At 43.3% G+C, this 20,797-nt stretch overlaps 1 protein-coding gene across 3 annotated transcripts in view; it reads left to right on the top strand.

Moving 5' to 3' along the window:
* Positions 1 to 9,620: 9,620 nt before the first annotated feature.
* LOC110487114 (WD repeat domain phosphoinositide-interacting protein 1) overlaps positions 9,621 to 20,797 on the top strand; it is a 34,445-nt gene continuing 23,268 nt past the window's right edge. For all 3 annotated transcript variants that reach the window (XR_005035660.1, XM_036942035.1, XM_036942034.1), the window contains exons 1-2: positions 9,621 to 10,044; positions 20,204 to 20,286. Coding sequence is in view for 2 of the 3 variants with exons in the window: in XM_036942035.1 (XP_036797930.1) it covers positions 9,935 to 10,044; positions 20,204 to 20,286 (193 nt within the window). In the remaining variant the exon portion in view is untranslated. The remainder of the gene's footprint in view (positions 10,045 to 20,203; positions 20,287 to 20,797) is intronic.

Below are 20,797 nucleotides of genomic sequence, written 5' to 3'. Positions count from 1 at the left end.
TTCTGGTGGACTGAGTTTTGATATTGTACCGTGGTTCCTATGTGATAAATGAACTCACACCCAAGTGGTACGTGTATATTTCTAATACTGTAATAAATCATAATGTCCATCCCTGGCTGAGTGCTACACTTCAACAAGGTATTGTGTCTATGGCAGTATGGCTACAGTGACTCTACACTCCAGAACTGTTATAAATGGTACATAGTTCAATATAAATATAGATATACAAAATACAAAGTAACACGTGGAAGCAAAAGGCTGCTGCAGGTGCTTGAGGGTCGCTCAAGGAGAGGTCAAGGAGAGGTCAAGGAGAGGTCAAGGAGAGGTCAAGGAGAGGTCAAGGAGAGGTCAAGGAGAGATCAATGTTTTGCCAGCTGTTACTACTGTAAATGAATAGCTTTTCCTTGTCTACATGGGAGGAAGAGGAAGAGGCGGAGCCAGAGGGTTTACTCACGTCAAAGTACAGTGTTATTCACTGTGTTACTATAGGTTTAATAAGCAGATCGATAGATAGCTTGTCACCTGCCTTCCCGCCTTCGGGACAACAACTCATTATATACAGTGTCTCTGCTACTACTGCATAGATTTAAACTAGGGGCGTTACCCGACCTCCCTTTCCCCAAGAGGAGCCAATCAAGACAAACCTTATTTTTTTTCTCCACCTGACCATAGATAATGATAGAGAAAGCACTGAGTATGCAAATCATTTAAGAACACCTGCTCTGTCCATGACATAGGCTGACCAGGTGAATCCAGGTGAAAGATATGATCCCTTATTGATGTCACCTGTTAAATCCACTGCAATCAGTGTAGATGAAGGGGAGGAGACCTGGTTAAAGAAGGAGTTTTAAGCCTTGAGACAATTGAGACATGGATTGCACATGTGTTCCATCCAGAGGGTGAATGGGAAGAACACCACATTCTAGTGCCTTTGAACGGGGTAGTAGGTGCCAGTCACACCGGTTTGTGTCAAGAGCTGCAACGCTGCTGGGTTTTTCACACTCAACAGTTTCCTGTGTGTATCAAGAATGGTCCACCACCCTACGAACATCCAGACAACTGGACACAACTGTGGGAAGCATTGGAGTCAACATGGGAGTCAGCATCCCTGTGGAACCCTTTCAACACCTTGTAGAGTCCACGCCCCAATGAATTGAGGCTGTTCTGAGGGCCAACTCAACATGACGAAGGTGTTCCTAATGTTTGGTATACTCAGTGTATGCAGTAGTTATTAAGCAATAAGTCCCGAGGGGGTGTGGTGTATGACCAATATACCACGGCTAAGGGCTGTTCTTATCATGATGCAATGCAGAGTGGCTGGATACAACCCTTAGCTGTGGTATATTTGCCATATACACAAACCCCCGAGGTGCCTACTTGCTGTTATTAACTGGTTACCAACGTAATTACAGCAGCAAAAATACACGTTTTGTCATGCCCGATCTGATTTACCACAGCTTTCAGCCAATCAGCATTAAGGGTTCAAACCACCTCGTTTATAATTCCCATTATAGCATCTGTGTGTTCGGGGCAGCGCCATTGAGGCAATCTCCATTTTGAAGTAGTACATTGAGGAGGGATCAGCCAATGAATTTGGAAGTCCCACCCAGTTGACTACATTAATATGGTGGAAGCAAAGAATGTCTATTATTTAGTCATGTGACCGCTCTAACAATGGAAATACGTGTGTTCAAAGATGGAAGGCAGGCGGGAGGAGGCGGGATCAGGTCGGACCATTCTAGCCAATGAGAGGGCAGATACACATGTGAACAGGCCATAGAGATCGACAGAGGTCTCATCTTTGTACCTGTGCCGTGAAGATGTAAAGGCCTGAGCTGCTGTGAAGCCTTTTCTTGGCCTCCAGACCAATTCTGATATTTTGTGTGGGTTTTTTTTTTTCTTCCCCCGTTGATCTTAACTTTTTGTTTTACATAATATCTCCGTCTTCATTTCCTATGACCGAAAACAGCTTCTGGACGTCTGAACAGTGATCACTAACCTACAATTTGGATGACAATTTTATACTTCAAGGAGTCGTCAGCTCTGGACGTTCTGTTTACTCCGGACCAGGCGCTAATTCCCTCAGGAACTGGAAAAAGGAAGTGACGCCGCAAGAAGAGGCAGAAGAGTTGGCATCCTGACTAAACTACTTTGTCGGGTAAATAAACCACCTATACCCTCCGTTCTATTGGCTAACGGAATATTCTATGTTGTCGGGTAAATAAACCACCTATACCCTCCGTTCTATTGGCTAACGGAATATTCTATGTTGTCGGGTAAATAAACCGCCTATACCCTCCGTTCTATTGGCTAACGGAATATTATATGTTGTCGGGTAAATAAACCGCCTATACCCTCCATTCTATTGGCTAACGGAATATTCTATGTTGTCGGGTAAATCAAACACCTATACCCTCCGTTCTATTGGCTAACGGAATATTCTATGTTGTCGGGTAAATCAAACACCTATACCCTCCGTTCTATTGGCTAACGGAATATTCTATGTTGGCGGGTAAAAAAAACGCCTATACCCTCCGTTCTATTGGCTAACGGAATATTCTACGTTGGCGGGTAAATAAACCGCCTATACCCTCCGTTCTATTGGCTAACGGAATATTCTATGTTGTCGGGTAAATAAACCGCCTATACCCTCCGTTCTATTGGCTAACGGAATATTCTATGTTGGCGGGTAAATAAACCGCCTATACCCTCCGTTCTATTGGCTAACGGAATATTCTATGTTGGCGGGTAAATAAACCGCCTATACCCTCCGTTCTATTGGCTAACGGAATATTCTATGTTGTCGGGTAAATCAAACACCTATACCCTCCGTTCTATTGGCTAACGTAATATTCTATGTTGGCGGGTAAATAAACCGCCTATACCCTCCGTTCTATTGGCTAACGGAATATTCTATGTTGTCGGGTAAATAAACCGCCTATACCCTCCGTTCTATTGGTTAACGGAATATTCTATGTTGGCGGGTAAATCAAACACCTATACCCTCCGTTCTATTGGCTAACGGAATATTCTATGTTGTCGGGTAAATAAACCACCTATACCCTCCGTTCTATTGGCTAACGGAATATTCTATGTTGTCGGGTAAATAAAACACCTATACCCTCCGTTCTATTGGCTAACGGAATATTCTATGTTGTCGGGCAAATAAAACACCTATACCCTCCGTTCTATTGGCTAACGGAATATTCTATGTTGTCGGGTAAATCAAACACCTATACCCTCCGTTCTATTGGCTAACGTAATATTCTATGTTGGCGGGTAAATCAAACACCTATACCCTCCGTTCTATTGGCTAACGTAATATTCTATGTTGGCGGGTAAATAAACCGCCTATACCCTCCGTTCTATTGGCTAACGGAATATTCTATGTTGTCGGGTAAATAAACCGCCTATACCCTCCATTCTATTGGCTAACGGAATATTCTATGTTGTCGGGTAAATAAACCGCCTATACCCTCCGTTCTATTGGCTAACGGAATATTCTATGTTGCCGGGTAAATAAACCGCCTATACCCTCCATTCTATTGGCTAACTGAAGAACAAGCTGGGCGAGTTCCGTTAGAGACTATTCTATCAACGTGACCTGAACAGCTGTAATATTGTTTGGTTTTCTGAGTCGTGGCTGAACAAGGACATGGATAATATACATCTTGCTGTTTTTCCATCGTCATGACCAGTCAGCAGCCTCGGGTAAGATGACAGGGGGGAGGAGTCTCTTTGTTAGCTGGTTTTTCCATGTCACGACCGGATGGCAGCCCCGGGTAAGATGAGAGGGGGGAGGAGTCTCTTTGTTAGCTGGTTTTTCCATGTCACGACCAGTCGGCAGCCTCGGGTAAGATGAGAGGGGGAGGAGTCTCTTTGTTAGCTGGTTTTTCCATGTCACGACCAGTCGGCAGCCTCGGGTAAGATGAGAGGGGGAGGAGTCTCTTTGTTAGCTGGTTTTTCCATGTCACGACCAGTCGGCAGCCTCGGGTAAGATGAGAGGGGGGAGGAGTCTCTTTGTTAGCTGGTGCGTGATCTCTAATGTTAAGGAAGTCTTGATATTTTTTGCTTGTCAGAGTTAGAATACCTCATGATAAGCTGCAGACCATACTATTTACCAAGAAAGTTTGCTTCTATATTTTTTCGTAGATATCTATTTACCACCACAAACCAATGCTGGCACTAAGATTGCATTCAATAGGGCCATGAGCAAACGAGAAAATGCACATCCAGAGGCGGCGCTACTCGTTCATCGTGATTATAATGCAGGGAAACTGAAATATGTTTTACCTCATTTCTACCAGCATTTCACTTGTGCAACTAACTAAATGCATACAAGGCTCCCCCTTGCCCTCCCTTTGGCAAATCTGATCATAACTCCTGATTCTTCCTGATTCCTGTTTCCAAGCAAAACCTAAAACAGGAAGTAGCAGTGATGCGTTCGATACTGAAGCGGTGGAATAAAGCGGATGCTAAGCTACAGGACAGTTTCGCTACTGGAATATGTTCATCCGATAACATTGAGGAGTTTACCACATCAGTCACCGGCTTCATGAATAAGTGCATCGACGACGTCATCCCCACAGTGTACCGTACGTACATATCCCAACCAGAAGCCATGGATTACAGGCAACATCCACACTGAGCTAAAGGCTAAAGCTGCTGCTTTCAAGGAGCGGGACACTAATTCGGTAGCTTATAAGAGATCACGTTACAACCTCCGATGAGCCATCAAACAGACAAAGTCTCAATATAGGACTAAAATCGGATCATACTACGTCGGCTCTAATGCTCGTCTGATTTGGGAGTGTTTGCAATCCAATTTGCATACCGCACCAACAGATCCATAGATGACACAATCTCTATCGCACTCCACACTGCACTCTCCCACCTGGACAAGAGGAACACCTATGTGAGAATGATGTTCATCGACAACAGCTCAGCGTTCAACCTCATAGTGCCCTCCAAGATCATCACTGAGCTCAGGACCTGAGACTGAACACCTCCTTCTGCAACTGGATACTGTATTTCCTGATGGTCCGCCCCCAGGTGGTGACGGTAGGCAACAACACATCCGCCACGCTTTGCCTCAACGTGAGGCCCCTCAGGGGTGCGTGCTTAGTCCCCTCCTGTACTCCCTGTTCACCCATGGCCACGCACGACTCCAACACCATCATTAAGTTTGCTGACAACACAACAGTGGTAGGCCTGATCACCGACAACAACGAGACAGCCTATAGGGAGGAGGACAGTGACCTGACCTGGACAATAACCTCTCCCTCAACATCAGAAAGACAAAAGAGCTGATTGTGGACTACAGGAAACAGATGGCCGAGCACGCCCCTATTCACATCAACGGAGCTCTAGTGGAGTGGGTCGAGAGATTCAAGTTCCTATGTGTCCATGTCACTAAGGACTTCATCTGGTCCATACACACACCAAGACAGTCGTGAAGAGGGTACGACAACGCCTCTTCCCCCTCAGGAGACTGAAAAGATTTGGCATGGGTCCTCAGACCCTCAAAAGGTTCTACAGCTGCACCATTGAGAGCATCTTGATTGGCTGCATCACCGCTTGATATGACAACTGCTTGACATCTGACCTCAAGTCGCACCAGAGGGTAGTGAGTACGGCCCAGTACATCACTAGGGCAGAGCTCCCTGCCATCCAGGACCTCTATACCAGGCGTACTATCCGTATGGAACCTTTTTGCAGCTCTTTTGACTCATCACGCTGCTGCTATTGTTTATTATATATCCTATTGCCAAGTCAACTTACGCTACCTGGACACATCTTTCTCAATTACCTCCTACCCCTGCACATCGACTGGGCACTGGTACCCGTGTATATAACCAAGTTATCATTGACTAGGTACTGGTACCCTGTGTATATAACCAAGTTATCATTGACTAGGTACTGGTACCCGTGTATATAACCAAGTTATCATTGACTAGGTACTGGTACCCTGTGTATATAACCAAGTTATCATTGACTAGGTACTGGTACCCTGTGTATAAGTTATCTTTTTTTTTTAAATAAAAAATTACCCCTTTTTTCTCCCCAATTTCGTGGTATCCAATTGTTGTAGTAGCTACTATCTTGTCTCATCGCTACAACTCCCGTACGGGCTCGGGAGAGACGAAGGTTGAAAGTCATGCGTCCTCCAATACACAACCCAACCAGCCACACTGCTTCTTAACACAGCGCGCATCCAACCCGGAAGCCAGCCGCACCAATGTGTCGGAGGCTACACCGTGCACCTGGCAACCTTGGTTAGCGCGCACTGCGCCCGGCCCGCCACAGGAGTCGCTGGTGTGCGATGAGACAAGGACATCCCTACCGACCAAGCCCTCCCTAACCCGGACGACACTAGGCCAATTGTGCTTTGCCCCACGGACCTCCCGGTCGCGGCCGGTTACGACAGAGCCTGGGCGCGAACCCAGGGACTCTGATAGTACAGCGCCCTTAACCACTGCGCCACCCGGGAGGCCCATAACCAAGTTATCATTGACTAGGTACTGGTCCCCCGTGTATATAACCAAGTTATCATTGACTCAGTACTGGTACCCCGTGTATATAACCAAGTTATCATTGACTCAGTACTGGTACCCCGTGTATATAACCAAGTTATCATTGACTAGGTACTGGTATCCCGTGTATATAACCAAGTTATCATTGACTCAGTACTGATAAATTGTGTATATAACCAAGATAGCATTGACTCAGTACTGGTACCCTGTGTATATAACCAAGTTATCATTGACTCAGTACTGGTACCCTGTGTATATAACCAAGTTATCATTGACTAGGTACTGGTCCCCCGTGTATATAACCAAGTTATCATTGACTAGAGACTGGTACCCTGTGTATATAACCAAGTTATCATTGACTCAGTACTGATAAATTGTGTATATAACCAAGTTATCATTGACTAGGTACTGGTACCCCGTGTATATAACCAAGTTATCATTGACTCAGTACTGGTACCCCGTGTATATAACCAAGTTATCATTGACTAGGTACTGGTATCCCGTGTATATAACCAAGTTATCATTGACTCAGTACTGATAAATTGTGTATATAACCAAGATAGCATTGACTCAGTACTGGTACCCTGTGTATATAACCAAGTTATCATTGACTCAGTACTGGTACCCTGTGTATATAACCAAGTTATCATTGACTAGGTACTGGTCCCCCGTGTATATAACCAAGTTATCATTGACTAGAGACTGGTACCCTGTGTATATAACCAAGTTATCATTGACTCAGTACTGGTACCCTGTGTATATAACCAAGTTATCATTGACTAGGTACTGGTCCCCCGTGTATATAACCAAGTTATCATTGACTAGGTACTGGTACCCCGTGTATATAACCAAGTTATCATTGACTCAGTAGTGATAAATTGTGTATATAACCAAGTTATCATTGACTAGAGACTGGTACCCTGTGTATATAACCAAGTTATCATTGACTCAGTACTGGTATCCCGTGTATATAACCAAGTTATCATTACTCAGTACTGGTACCCCGTGTATATAACCAAGTTATCATTGACTCAGTACTGGTATCCCGTGTATATAACCAAGTTATCATTACTCAGTACTGGTACCCCGTGTATATAGCCAAGTTATCATTGACTAGGTACTGGTACCCCGTGTATATAGCCAAGTTATCATTGACTCAGTAGTGATAAATTGTGTATATAACCAAGTTATCATTGACTAGAGACTGGTACCCTGTGTATATAACCAAGTTATCATTGACTCAGTACTGGTATCCCGTGTATATAACCAAGTTATCATTACTCAGTACTGGTACCCCGTGTATATAACCAAGTTATCATTGACTCAGTACTGGTATCCCGTGTATATAACCAAGTTATCATTACTCAGTACTGGTACCCCGTGTATATAACCAAGTTATCATTGACTGGGTACTGGTAATCTGTGTATATAACCAAGTTATCATTGACTGGGTACTGGTAATCTGTGTATATAACCAAGTTATCATTGACTCAGTACTGGTATCCCGTGTATATAACCAAGTTATCATTACTCAGTACTGGTACCCCGTGTATATAACCAAGTTATCATTGACTGGGTACTGGTACCCCGTGTATATAACCAAGTTATCATTGACTGGGTACTGGTACCCCGTGTATATAACCAAGTTATCATTGACTGGGTACTGGTACCCCGTGTATATAACCAAGTTATCATTGACTAGGTACTGGTACCCCGTGTATATAGCCAAGTTATCATTGACTGGGTACTGGTACCCCGTGTATATAACCAAGTTATCATTGACTGGGTACTGGTACCCCGTGTATATAACCAAGTTATCATTGACTGGGTACTGGTACCCCGTGTATATAACCAAGTTATCATTGACTGGGTACTGGTACCCCGTGTATATAACCAAGTTATCATTGACTAGGTACTGGTACCCCGTGTATATAACCAAGTTATCATTGACTGGGTACTGGTACCCCGTGTATATAACCAAGTTATCATTGACTAGGTACTGGTACCCCGTGTATATAACCAAGTTATCATTGACTAGGTACTGGTACCCCGTGTATATAACCAAGTTATCATTGACTGGGTACTGGTACCCCGTGTATATAACCAAGTTATCATTGACTGGGTACTGGTACCCCGTGTATATAACCAAGTTATCATTGACTAGGTACTGGTACCCCGTGTATATAACCAAGTTATCATTGACTAGGTACTGGTACCCCGTGTATATAACCAAGTTATCATTGACTAGGTACTGGTACCCCGTGTATATAACCAAGTTATCATTGACTGGGTACTGGTACCCCGTGTATATAACCAAGTTATCATTGACTAGGTACTGGTACCCCGTGTATATAACCAAGTTATCATTGACTGGGTACTGGTACCCCGTGTATATAACCAAGTTATCATTGACTGGGTACTGGTACCCCGTGTATATAACCAAGTTATCATTGACTAGGTACTGGTACCCCGTGTATATAACCAAGTTATCGTTACTCATTGTATATTTATTCCTCATTTCATTATTTTTCTATTATTTGTCTCTCTACATTGTTTGGAAGGGCCCATAAGGAAGCATTTCACTGTTAGTCTACACCTGCTGTTTACGAAATACGTGACAAATAAAACGTGATTTGATTATAGGATCTGTGACAGCATGGGCAGCACCATCGAGGCTATCTCCATTTTAAAGTAGTCATTTACATTTTTCTTCATTAGCTGATTGCTCCCAACTCATAGGAACCCCCACCCAGTTGACTACTTTTAAGTGGTGGAAGCCCTCAATGGCAATGTCCATGCTAAAACGGGTTATTTCCACGATGAGTCCCCTGTCTGAGTCTTCTATCTATCTCTGGAAAACAGGCACAACTCCAATATGAAGTCGTTTTTTTCAAAGTTGGGCTTATTTTCGTGGACAGATTTTGGGCGGAGTAAAACCTTTTGCTTCGCACCTTCCCCTCTGGCGCTGCCCATGCTAAAATAGATGTTGGGCCACTACAGGCCTCTATCATTCTCTATGCACCTGACCAATCAGAATCGAGCCGACGACAACATTGAATTTCGCTTTCAGCCAACTGGGACGGGAAATCCGAGTGACGCAACAAGCTGTCAGCTGTTCTTGTTTTGCTTCGTTTTTTTCCCCTTCTTCTTTCTCCAGAGTGTCTGATCTCTTCTGTACTAAATAAGAACATTTATGGAACTCAGATTTGGATTCTAAAAACACCGGATATAAGGAGTTCAAAACACTCAGGCCTATGATTAGATCGGTTTATTGTTAAAAAGGCGATCGAGATTTCTTCTCAGCTGGATCCTCAATCCGACGCTATCGTGCCAAGAGGCAAAGCCGATCCCAGGCCTCCGATCCAGGGCGGAGGGAGGGAAAGAGGTCGCTGGGAATCGGGATGGAGACGGGAGAGGGAGCAGACGGTCCTAGCGGACCGGGTGAACCGGGAGCCGGGCCGGGGACGGAGCTGACGGGGCTTGGCTGCGCCTCTTTCAACCAAGACTCCACGTAAGCGCCTCGGAACCCGCTGCCTGTTGGGTTGGTTGCCTACAACAAAATGCTCTCAGCAAATGTCCTTGTCATTTCCTGTAAAATAAGTTATAGATAAATACACCTTTCAGTATGATATCATGGTGATGCAATCTAAAAAATATTTCCCTTTCATTGTGAGGTCCTAAAAATCCTAATTAAATAGCCCATAGATGTTACAGAATTCTACATAGCGGCTACAGAATTCGCATGTGATGATCAGAGAGGGCAGTTCACAGTCCTCTGAACAAAACACACTAATTATGCTTAAACCTGAAACCACAGGATTTGTTCTAAAAAATTGTAAAAAAAAGAGACGGTTGACAACAGTGGAACGATGGAACCGTTCTGGAGGCAGAACGACGGGGCTTCAAAGGCACTCCCGTTATACACACTGATGCCCATAGAAATCTATTGATCCCTTTCTTATTGACTCCATTTGACAGAGAGAGTTCCTTTGACTAATGTAAGCACTGACTGAGAATGCTTGAATCGCCACGCTCAACTACTTTTCATGAACAGAAGTGTATCCCAAATGGCATCCTATTCTCTGCACTAGTTTGGACCGGGGCCTATAGAGCCCTACTGTATGTAGGGAATAGGGACATTATTAGTAGTTTTGACCAGGGCCTATAGAGCCCTACTGTATGTAGGGAATATGGACAGTATTACTAGTTTTGACCAGGGCCTATAGAGCCCTACTGTATGTAGGGAATATGGACAGTATTACTAGTTTTGACCAGGACCTATAGAGCCCTACTGTATGTAGGGAATAGGGACAGTATTAGTAGTTTTGACCAGGGCCTATAGAGCCCTACTGTATGTAGGGAATAGGGACAGTATTAGTAGTTTTGACCAGGGCCTATAGAGCCCTACTGTATGTAGGGAATAGGGACAGTATTAGTAGTTTTGACCAGGGCCTATAGAGCCCTACTGTATGTAGGGAATAGGGACAGTATCACTAGTTTTGACCAGGGCCTATAGAGCCCTACTGTATGTAGGGAATAGGGACAGTATCACTAGTTTTGACCAGGGCCTATAGAGCCCTACTGTATGTAGGGAATAGGGACAGTATATCTGGGGCAGTGAATAACTCTCAGATCGCCTGCTCACCTGATATGAGGCTGACTGGCACTGTGGAGAAAATTTTCACAACCTGTCCATAGCTTCTGTCGTAGGCTCGGTACTAGGTAACACACACATGCACACCCGCACACACACACACACCTGTCCATAGATTAGTCTTAGTTAGGTAACTGGTAAAAAACCTTGAGCAGGAGAGTGTTTACTTCATAAAGGAATGCAGAACAGAGTAGACCTGTTGTTCTGTGGTGTTGGGGTTTGGATCTGAACATAGAACAGAGTAGACCTGTTGTTCTGTGGTGTTGGGGTTTGGATCTGAACATAGAACAGAGTAGACCTGTTGTTCTGTGGTGTTGGGGTTTGGATCTGAACAGAGTAGACCTGTTGTTCTGTGGTGTTGGGGTTTGGATCTGAACAGAGTAGACCTGTTGTCCTGTGGTGTTGGGGTTTGGATCTGAACATAGAACAGAGTAGACCTGTTGTTCTGTGGTGTTGGGGTTTGGATCTGAACAGAGTAGACATGTTGTTCTGTGGTGTTGGGGTTTGGATCTGAACAGAGTAGACCTGTTGTCCTGTGGTGTTGGGGTTTGGATCTGAACAGAGTAGACCTGTTGTTCTGTGGTGTTGGGGTTTGGATCTGAACAGAGTAGACCTGTTGTTCTGTGGTGTTGGGGTTTGGATCTGAACATAGAACAGAGTAGACCTGTTGTTCTGTGGTGTTGGGGTTTGGATCTGAACAGAGTAGACCTGTTGTTCTGTGGTGTTGGGGTTTGGATCTGAACAGAGTAGACCTGTTGTTCTGTGGTGTTGGGGTTTGGATCTGAACAGAGTAGACCTGTTGTTCTGTGGTGTTGGGGTTTGGATCTGAACAGAGTAGACCTGTTGTTCTGTGGTGTTGGGGTCTGGATCTGAACATAGAACAGAGTAGACCTGTTGTTCTGTGGTGTTGGGGTTTGGATCTGAACAGAGTAGACCTGTTGTTCTGTGGTGTTGGGGTTTGGATCTGAACAGAGTAGACCTGTTGTTCTGTGGTGTTGGGGTTTGGATCTAAACATAGAACAGAGTAGACCTGTTGTTCTGTGGTGTTGGGGTTTGGATCTGAACAGAGTAGACCTGTTGTTCTGTGGTGTTGGGGTTTGGATCTGAACATACAATTACTTCAACAACACACAGTTCATTTCATTTTTCCGGTGTAACTTTAGGCTACGTTTTCTTTCAAGATGCGATGGGCAATATATTATTAAACCATAGGCCTACGTACTACATAGCCTACAGTGGGGATCTGATCTGATCATTTTTTAACCCCATAGGCCTACGTAATACATAGCCTACAGTGGGGATCTGATCTGATCATTTTTTAACCCCATAGGCCTACGTAATACATAGTCTACAGTGGGGATCTGATCTGATCATTTTTTAACCCCATAGGCCTACGTAATACATAGTCTACAGTGGGGATCTGATCTGATCATTTTTTAACCCCATAGGCCTACGTAATACATAGCCTACAGTGGGGATCTGATCGGATCATTTTTTAACCCCATAGGCCTACGTAATACATAGCCTACAGTGGGGATCTGATCTGATCATTTTTTAACCCCATAGGCCTACGTAATACATAGCCTACAGTGGGGATCTGATCGGATCATTTTTTAACCCCATAGGCCTACGTACTACATAGCCTACAGTGGGGATCTGATCGGATCATTTTTTAACCCCATAGGCCTACGTAATACATAGTCTACAGTGGGGATCTGATCTGATCATTTTTTAACCCCATAGGCCTACGTACTACATAGTCTACAGTGGGGATCTGATCTGATCATTTTTTAACCCCATAGGCCTACGTAATACATAGTCTACAGTGGGGATCTGATCTGATCATTTTTTAACCCCATAGGCCTACGTAATACATAGTCTACAGTGGGGATCTGATCTGATCATTTTTTAACCCCATAGGCCTACGTACTACATAGTCTACAGTGGGGATCTGATCTGATCATTTTTTAACCCCATAGGCCTACGTAATACATAGTCTACAGTGGGGATCTGATCTGATCATTTTTTAACCCCATAGGCCTACGTACTACATAGTCTACAGTGGGGATCTGATCTGATCATTTTTTAACCCCATAGGCCTACGTACTACATAGCCTACAGTGGGGATCTGATCTGATCATTTTTAACCCCATAGGCCTACGTACTACATAGTCTACAGTGGGGATCTGATCTGATCATTTTAAACCCCATAGGCCTACGTACTACATAGCCTACAGTGGGGATCTGATCTGATCATTTTAAACCCCATAGGCCTACGTACTACATAGCCTACAGTGGGGATCTGATCGGATCATTTTTTAACCCCATAGGCCTACGTACTACATAGCCTACAGTGGGGATCTGATCGGATCATTTTTTAACCCCATAGGCCTACGTACTACATAGCCTACAGTGGGGATCTGATCCACCAGAGATCTCACAATAAAAACAGCATTCAAAACAACAACAAAAAAACGAAGAAAGTTCCGGAAAAAAAGATGAACGAATATCCATTTTAAACAAAGTCAGGAACAATGCGTACCGTGAAGAGTGAGAGCTTACTGTGGAATCTGGTTGTGTGGGGTCAAACACTCTTTCTTTCTTTCAGTGATGATGATTGCAGGTTTGTTCCCGTTTCCAGAGCAGGACCAGACATGTACAGCAGACAGCCCCATCCAAGGGAACAGAGTAGTGGCTTTTAGAAACTGTCCACTGGAACAACTCAGTGAACTTTATAAACACTCCAATGGCACCCTATTCCCTATATAGTGCACTAACCTATGGGCCCTGGTCAAAAAGTAGTGCACTATTTAGGGTGCCAATTGGGACGTGCCCCTAAACACACCCTAGCTAGATGACTGTTTTGCATACTAGCCTCCTTTCTGTTTTTACCAGTTCAACTCAATGGTTTACTCAATACTCAATGGTTTACACAATACTCAATGGTTTACTCAATACTCAGTACTCAATGGTTTACTCAATACTCAATGGTTTAGTCAATACTCAATGGTTTACTCAATACTCAATGGTTTACTCAGTACTCAATGGTTTACTCAATACTCAATGGTTTACTCAATACTCAATGGTTTACTCAATGGTTTACTCAATGGTTTACTCAATGCTCAATGGTTTACTCAATACTCAATGGTTTACTCAATACTCAATGGTTTACTCAACACTCAATACTCAATGGTTTACTCAATGGTTTAGTCAATACTCAATGGTTTACTCAATACTCAATGGTTTGCTCAATACTCAATGGTTTACTCAACACTCAATACTCAATGGTTTACTCAATGCTCAATGGTTTACTCAATACTCAATGGTTTACTCAATACTCAGTCATCAATGGTTTACTCAGTACTCAATGGTTTACTCAATACTCAATGGTTTACTCAATACTCAATGGTTTACTCAATACTCAATGGTTTACTCAATACTCAGTACTCAATGGTTTACTCAGTACTCAATGGTTTACTCAATACTCAATGGTTTACTCAATACTCAATGGTTTACTCAATACTCAATACTCAATGGTTTAGTCAATACTCAATGGTTTACTCAATACTCAATGGTTTACTCAATACTCAATACTCAATGGTTTAGTCAATACTCAATGGTTTACTCAATACTCAATGGTTTACTCAATACTCAATGGTTTACTCAATACTCAATGGTTTACTCAATACTCAATGGTTTACTCAATACTCAATGGTTTACTCAACACTCAATACTCAATGGTTTACTCAATACTCAATGGTTTACTCAATACTCAATGGTTTAGTCAATAAACAAACAAAAGTGTTTCACATCACAGAATCCCTGGGACAGAACCATAGACATCATATCATGTAATCCCTGGGACAGAACCATAGACATCATATCATGTAATCCCTGGGACAGAACCATAGACATCATATCATGTAATCCCTGGGTCAGAACCATAGACATCATATAATGTAATCCCTGGGACAGAACCATAGACATCATATAATGTAATCCCTGGGTCAGAACCATAGACATGATATCATGTAATCCCTGGGACAGAACCATAGACATCATATCATGTAATCCCTGGGTCAGAACCATAGACATCATATCATGTAATCTCTGGGACAGAACCATAGACATGATATCATGTAATCCCTGGGACAGAACCATAGACATCATATCATGTAATCCCTGGGTCAGAACCATAGACATCATATCATGTAATCCCTGGGACAGAACCATAGACATCATATCATGTAATCCCTGGGACAGAACCATAGACATCATATCATGTAATCCCTGGGACAGAACCATAGACATCATATCATGTAATCCCTGGGACAGAACCATAGACATCATATCATGTAATCCCTGGGACAGAACCATAGACATCATATAATGTAATCCCTGGGACAGAACCATAGACATCATATCATGTAATCCCTGGGATAGAACCATAGACATCATATCATGTAATCCCTGGGACAGAACCATAGACATCATATCATGTAATCCCTGGGACAGAACCATAGACATCATATCATGTAATCCCTGGGACAGAACCATAGACATCATATCATGTAATCCCTTGGATAGAACCGTGAACATTCTCTGAGAACAGACATTCTCAGTGGTGGAACAGCATTCACTGATCTCAGGACTGTGTGTGTACTGTTTGTGTCGCGTCTGTAACCACAGGAACACTTAACCAAGGTACAGATGACTGTTAAACCTGTGTTACTATCAGGTAGGATGTGACTGTTAGACCTGTGTTACTATCAGGTAGGATGTGACTGTTAGACCTGTGTTACTATCAGGTAGGATGTGTCTGTTTAGACCTGTGTTACTATCAGGTAGGATGTGACTGTTTAGACCTGTGTTAATATCAGGTAGGATGTGTCTGTTAGATCTGTGTTACTATCAGGTAGGATGTGACTGTTAGACCTGTGTTACTATCAGGTAGGATGTGACTGTTAGACCTGTGTTACTATCAGGTAGGATGTGACTGTTAGACCTGTGTTAATATCAGGTAGGATGTGACTGTTAGACCTGTGTTACTATCAGGTAGGATGTGACTGTTAGACCTGTGTTACTATCAGGTAGGATGTGACTGTTAGACCTGTGTTACTATCAGGTAGGATGTGACTGTTAGACCTGTGTTACTATCAGGTAGGATGTATCTGTTTAGACCTGTGTTACTATCAGGTAGGATGTGTCTGTTAGACCTGTGTTACTATCAGGTAGGATGTGACTGTTAGACCTGTGTTACTATCAGGTAGGATGTGACTGTTAGACCTGTGTTAATATCAGGTAGGATGTGACTGTTAGACCTGTGTTACTATCAGGTAGGATGTGACTGTTAGACCTGTGTTACTATCAGGTAGGATGTGACTGTTAGACCTGTGTTACTATCAGGTAGGATGTGACTGTTAGACCTGTGTTACTATCAGGTAGGATGTATCTGTTTAGACCTGTGTTACTATCAGGTAGGATGTGACTGTTAGACCTGTGTTACTATCAGGTAGGATGTGACTGTTAGACCTGTGTTACTATCAGGTAGGATGTGACTGTTAGACCTGTGTTAATATCAGGTAGGATGTGACTGTTAGACCTGTGTTACTATCAGGTAGGATGTGTATGTTAGACCTGTGTTACTATCAGGTAGGATGTGACTGTTAGACATGTGTTACTATCAGGTAGGATGTGACTGTTAGACCTGTGTTACTATCAGGTAGGATGTGACTGTTAGACCTGTGTTACTATCAGGTAGGATGTGTCTGTTTAGACCTGTGTTACTATCAGGTAGGATGTGACTGTTAGACCTGTGTTACTATCAGGTAGGATGTGACTGTTAGACCTGTGTTACTATCAGGTAGGATGTATCTGTTTAGACCTGTGTTACTATCAGGTAGGATGTGACTGTTAGACCTGTGTTACTATCAGGTAGGATGTGACTGTTAGACCTGTGTTACTATCAGGTAGGATGTGTATGTTAGACCTGTGTTACTATCAGGTAGGATGTGACTGTTAGACATGTGTTACTATCAGGTAGGATGTGACTGTTAGACCTGTGTTACTATCAGGTAGGATGTGACTGTTAGACCTGTGTTACTATCAGGTAGGATGTGTCTGTTTAGACCTGTGTTACTATCAGGTAGGATGTGACTGTTAGACCTGTGTTACTATCAGGTAGGATGTGACTGTTAGACCTGTGTTACTATCAGGTAGGATGTGTCTGTTTAGACCTGTGTTACTATCAGGTAGGATGTGACTGTTAGACCTGTGTTACTATCAGGTAGGATGTGTCTGTTTAGACCTGTGTTACTATCAGGTAGGATGTGACTGTTAGACCTGTGTTACTATCAGGTAGGATGTGACTGTTAGACCTGTGTTACTATCAGGTAGGATGTGACTGTTAGACCTGTGTTACTATCAGGTAGGATGTGTCTGTTTAGACCTGTGTTACTATCAGGTAGGATGTGACTGTTAGACCTGTGTTACTATCAGGTAGGATGTGTCTGTTTAGACCTGTGTTACTATCAGGTAGGATGTGACTGTTAGACCTGTGTTACTATCAGGTAGGATGTGACTGTTAGACCTGTGTTAATATCAGGTAGGATGTGTCTGTTAGACATGTGTTACTATCAGGTAGGATGTGTCTGTTAGATCTGTGTTACTATCAGGTAGGATGTGTCTGTTTAGACCTGTGTTACTATCAGGTAGGATGTGACTGTTAGACCTGTGTTACTATCAGGTAGGATGTGACTGTTAGACCTGTGTTAATATCAGGTAGGATGTGACTGTTAGACCTGTGTTACTATCAGGTAGGATGTGTCTGTTAGACCTGTGTTACTATCAGGTAGGATGTGACTGTTAGACCTGTGTTACTATCAGGTAGGATGTGACTGTTAGACCTGTGTTAATATCAGGTAGGATGTGACTGTTAGACCTGTGTTACTATCAGGTAGGATGTGACTGTTAGACATGTGTTACTATCAGGTAGGATGTGACTGTTAGACCTGTGTTACTATCAGGTAGGATGTGACTGTTAGACCTGTGTTACTATCAGGTAGGATGTGACTGTTAGACCTGTGTTACTATCAGGTAGGATGTGTCTGTTAGACCTGTGTTACTATCAGGTAGGATGTGACTGTTAGACCTGTGTTACTATCAGGTAGGATGTGTCTGTTTAGACCTGTGTTACTATCAGGTAGGATGTGACTGTTAGACCTGTGTTACTATCAGGTAGGATGTGTCTGTTTAGACCTGTGTTACTATCAGGTAGGATGTGACTGTTAGACCTGTGTTACTATCAGGTAGGATGTGACTGTTAGACCTGTGTTACTATCAGGTAGGATGTGACTGTTAGACCTGTGTTACTATCAGGTAGGATGTGTCTGTTTAGACCTGTGTTACTATCAGGTAGGATGTGACTGTTAGACCTGTGTTACTATCAGGTAGGATGTGTCTGTTTAGACCTGTGTTACTATCAGGTAGGATGTGACTGTTAGACCTGTGTTACTATCAGGTAGGATGTGACTGTTAGACCTGTGTTAATATCAGGTAGGATGTGTCTGTTAGACATGTGTTACTATCAGGTAGGATGTGTCTGTTAGATCTGTGTTACTATCAGGTAGGATGTGTCTGTTTAGACCTGTGTTACTATCAGGTAGGATGTGACTGTTAGACCTGTGTTACTATCAGGTAGGATGTGTCTGTTTAGACCTGTGTTACTATCAGGTAGGATGTGACTGTTAGACCTGTGTTACTATCAGGTAGGATGTGACTGTTAGACCTGTGTTACTATCAGGTAGGATGTGTCTGTTTAGACCTGTGTTACTATCAGGTAGGATGTGACTGTTAGACCTGTGTTACTATCAGGTAGGATGTGTCTGTTTAGACCTGTGTTACTATCAGGTAGGATGTGACTGTTAGACCTGTGTTACTATCAGGTAGGATGTGACTGTTAGACCTGTGTTACTATCAGGTAGGATGTGACTGTTAGACCTGTGTTACTATCAGGTAGGATGTGTCTGTTTAGACCTGTGTTACTATCAGGTAGGATGTGACTGTTAGACCTGTGTTACTATCAGGTAGGATGTGTCTGTTTAGACCTGTGTTACTATCAGGTAGGATGTGACTGTTAGACCTGTGTTACTATCAGGTAGGATGTGACTGTTAGACCTGTGTTAATATCAGGTAGGATGTGTCTGTTAGACATGTGTTACTCGGTTTCCTGTGTTTGTGTGGGCAGTTTTATCAGTTCTCTCAGAAATGAGAGAGAGAGAGAGAGAGAGAGAGAGAGAGAGAGAGAGAGAGAGAGAGAGAGAGAGAGAGAGAGAGAGAGAGAGAGAGAGAGAGAGAGAGAGAGAGAGAGAGAGAGAGAGAGAGAGAGAGAGAGAGAGAGAGAGAGAGAGAGAGAGAGAGAGAGAGAGAGAGAGAGAGAGAGAGAGAGAGAGAGAGAGAGAGAGACTCTTTGCATTCGGACTGGCTATGCAAAATGATAACTGAGCAAGTTCAATCACATCAGCACTCCATAGGCAATATCATGTTTAACTGAAAATGATATTTCAGTCATGAAGTTTGGGGGAAGTTCCCTCCTGTCCAGAATGGATGGAGAACACAGCATTTACACACGAGGAAAGAGTCACACTTGCAACTTTCCAATTCCATGTTTTTGTCCCTTTTTATCAAAAGTCCTTGCACCAAACTTGAAAAACAAAAAGTAACTGTTTATTGTTCTGGAATCCCCCAAATAAACAGTGTCTATAAAACCATGGAGAGCAAAGTCTGGTGTGCATGAGATGAGTTACACTTCATTGGCTTGTTTTTACCCTAACATATTCAATGTGTTTTTTAATAATGATCTACCTCTGTGTGTGTGTGTGTGTGTGTGTGTGTGTGTGTGTAAATACTCTGGTGTGCATGAAGAAACTAGTCACACATTAGTCACTTTGACTTGTAATATTCTATATGTGTTTATCAACCTCTGTATGTGTTGTTGTTGTTGTTGTTGTGTTCCCAGGTCATTGGCAGTGGGAACCAAGACAGGCTATAAGCTGTTCTCTGTGACCTCAGTGGACAAACTGGACTGCATCTACGAGAGCGGTTAGTATAGTCCTGTCCTAAACACACCCCTAGACCCTTCCCCTAGACCCCGTCCTAAACACACCCCTAGACCCTGTCCTAAACACACCCCTAGACCCTGTCCTAAACACACCCCTAGACCCTTCCCTTAGACCCCGTCCCAAACACACCCCTAGACCCTTCCCCTAGACCCCGACTCTGACTCATACAGGACTCTGACTCATACAGGCGTCTGACTCATACAGGCGTCTGACTCATACAGGCGTCTGACTCATACAGGACTCTGACTCATACAGGACTCTGACTCATACAGGCGTCTGACTCATACAGGCGTCTGACTCATACAGGCGTCTGACTCATACAGGCGTCTGACTCATACAGGACTCTGACTCATACAGGACTCCGACTCATACAGGACTCTGACTCATACAGGACTCTGCTCTGCCAAGCTGTAGAATTGTTCAGTCCATACAGAGGATCTCATTCTAGTTGTGTTGTCCAGCCTCTCTCTGAACATTAGTGTCAGTTACAG

Source organism: Oncorhynchus mykiss, chromosome 13 (assembly GCF_013265735.2).
Source record: "Oncorhynchus mykiss isolate Arlee chromosome 13, USDA_OmykA_1.1, whole genome shotgun sequence".
Classification (NCBI taxonomy): Eukaryota; Metazoa; Chordata; class Actinopteri; order Salmoniformes; family Salmonidae; genus Oncorhynchus; species Oncorhynchus mykiss.
The sequence above is the reverse complement of the archived record's forward strand: the minus strand, read 5'-3'. Positions and strand labels throughout refer to the sequence as shown.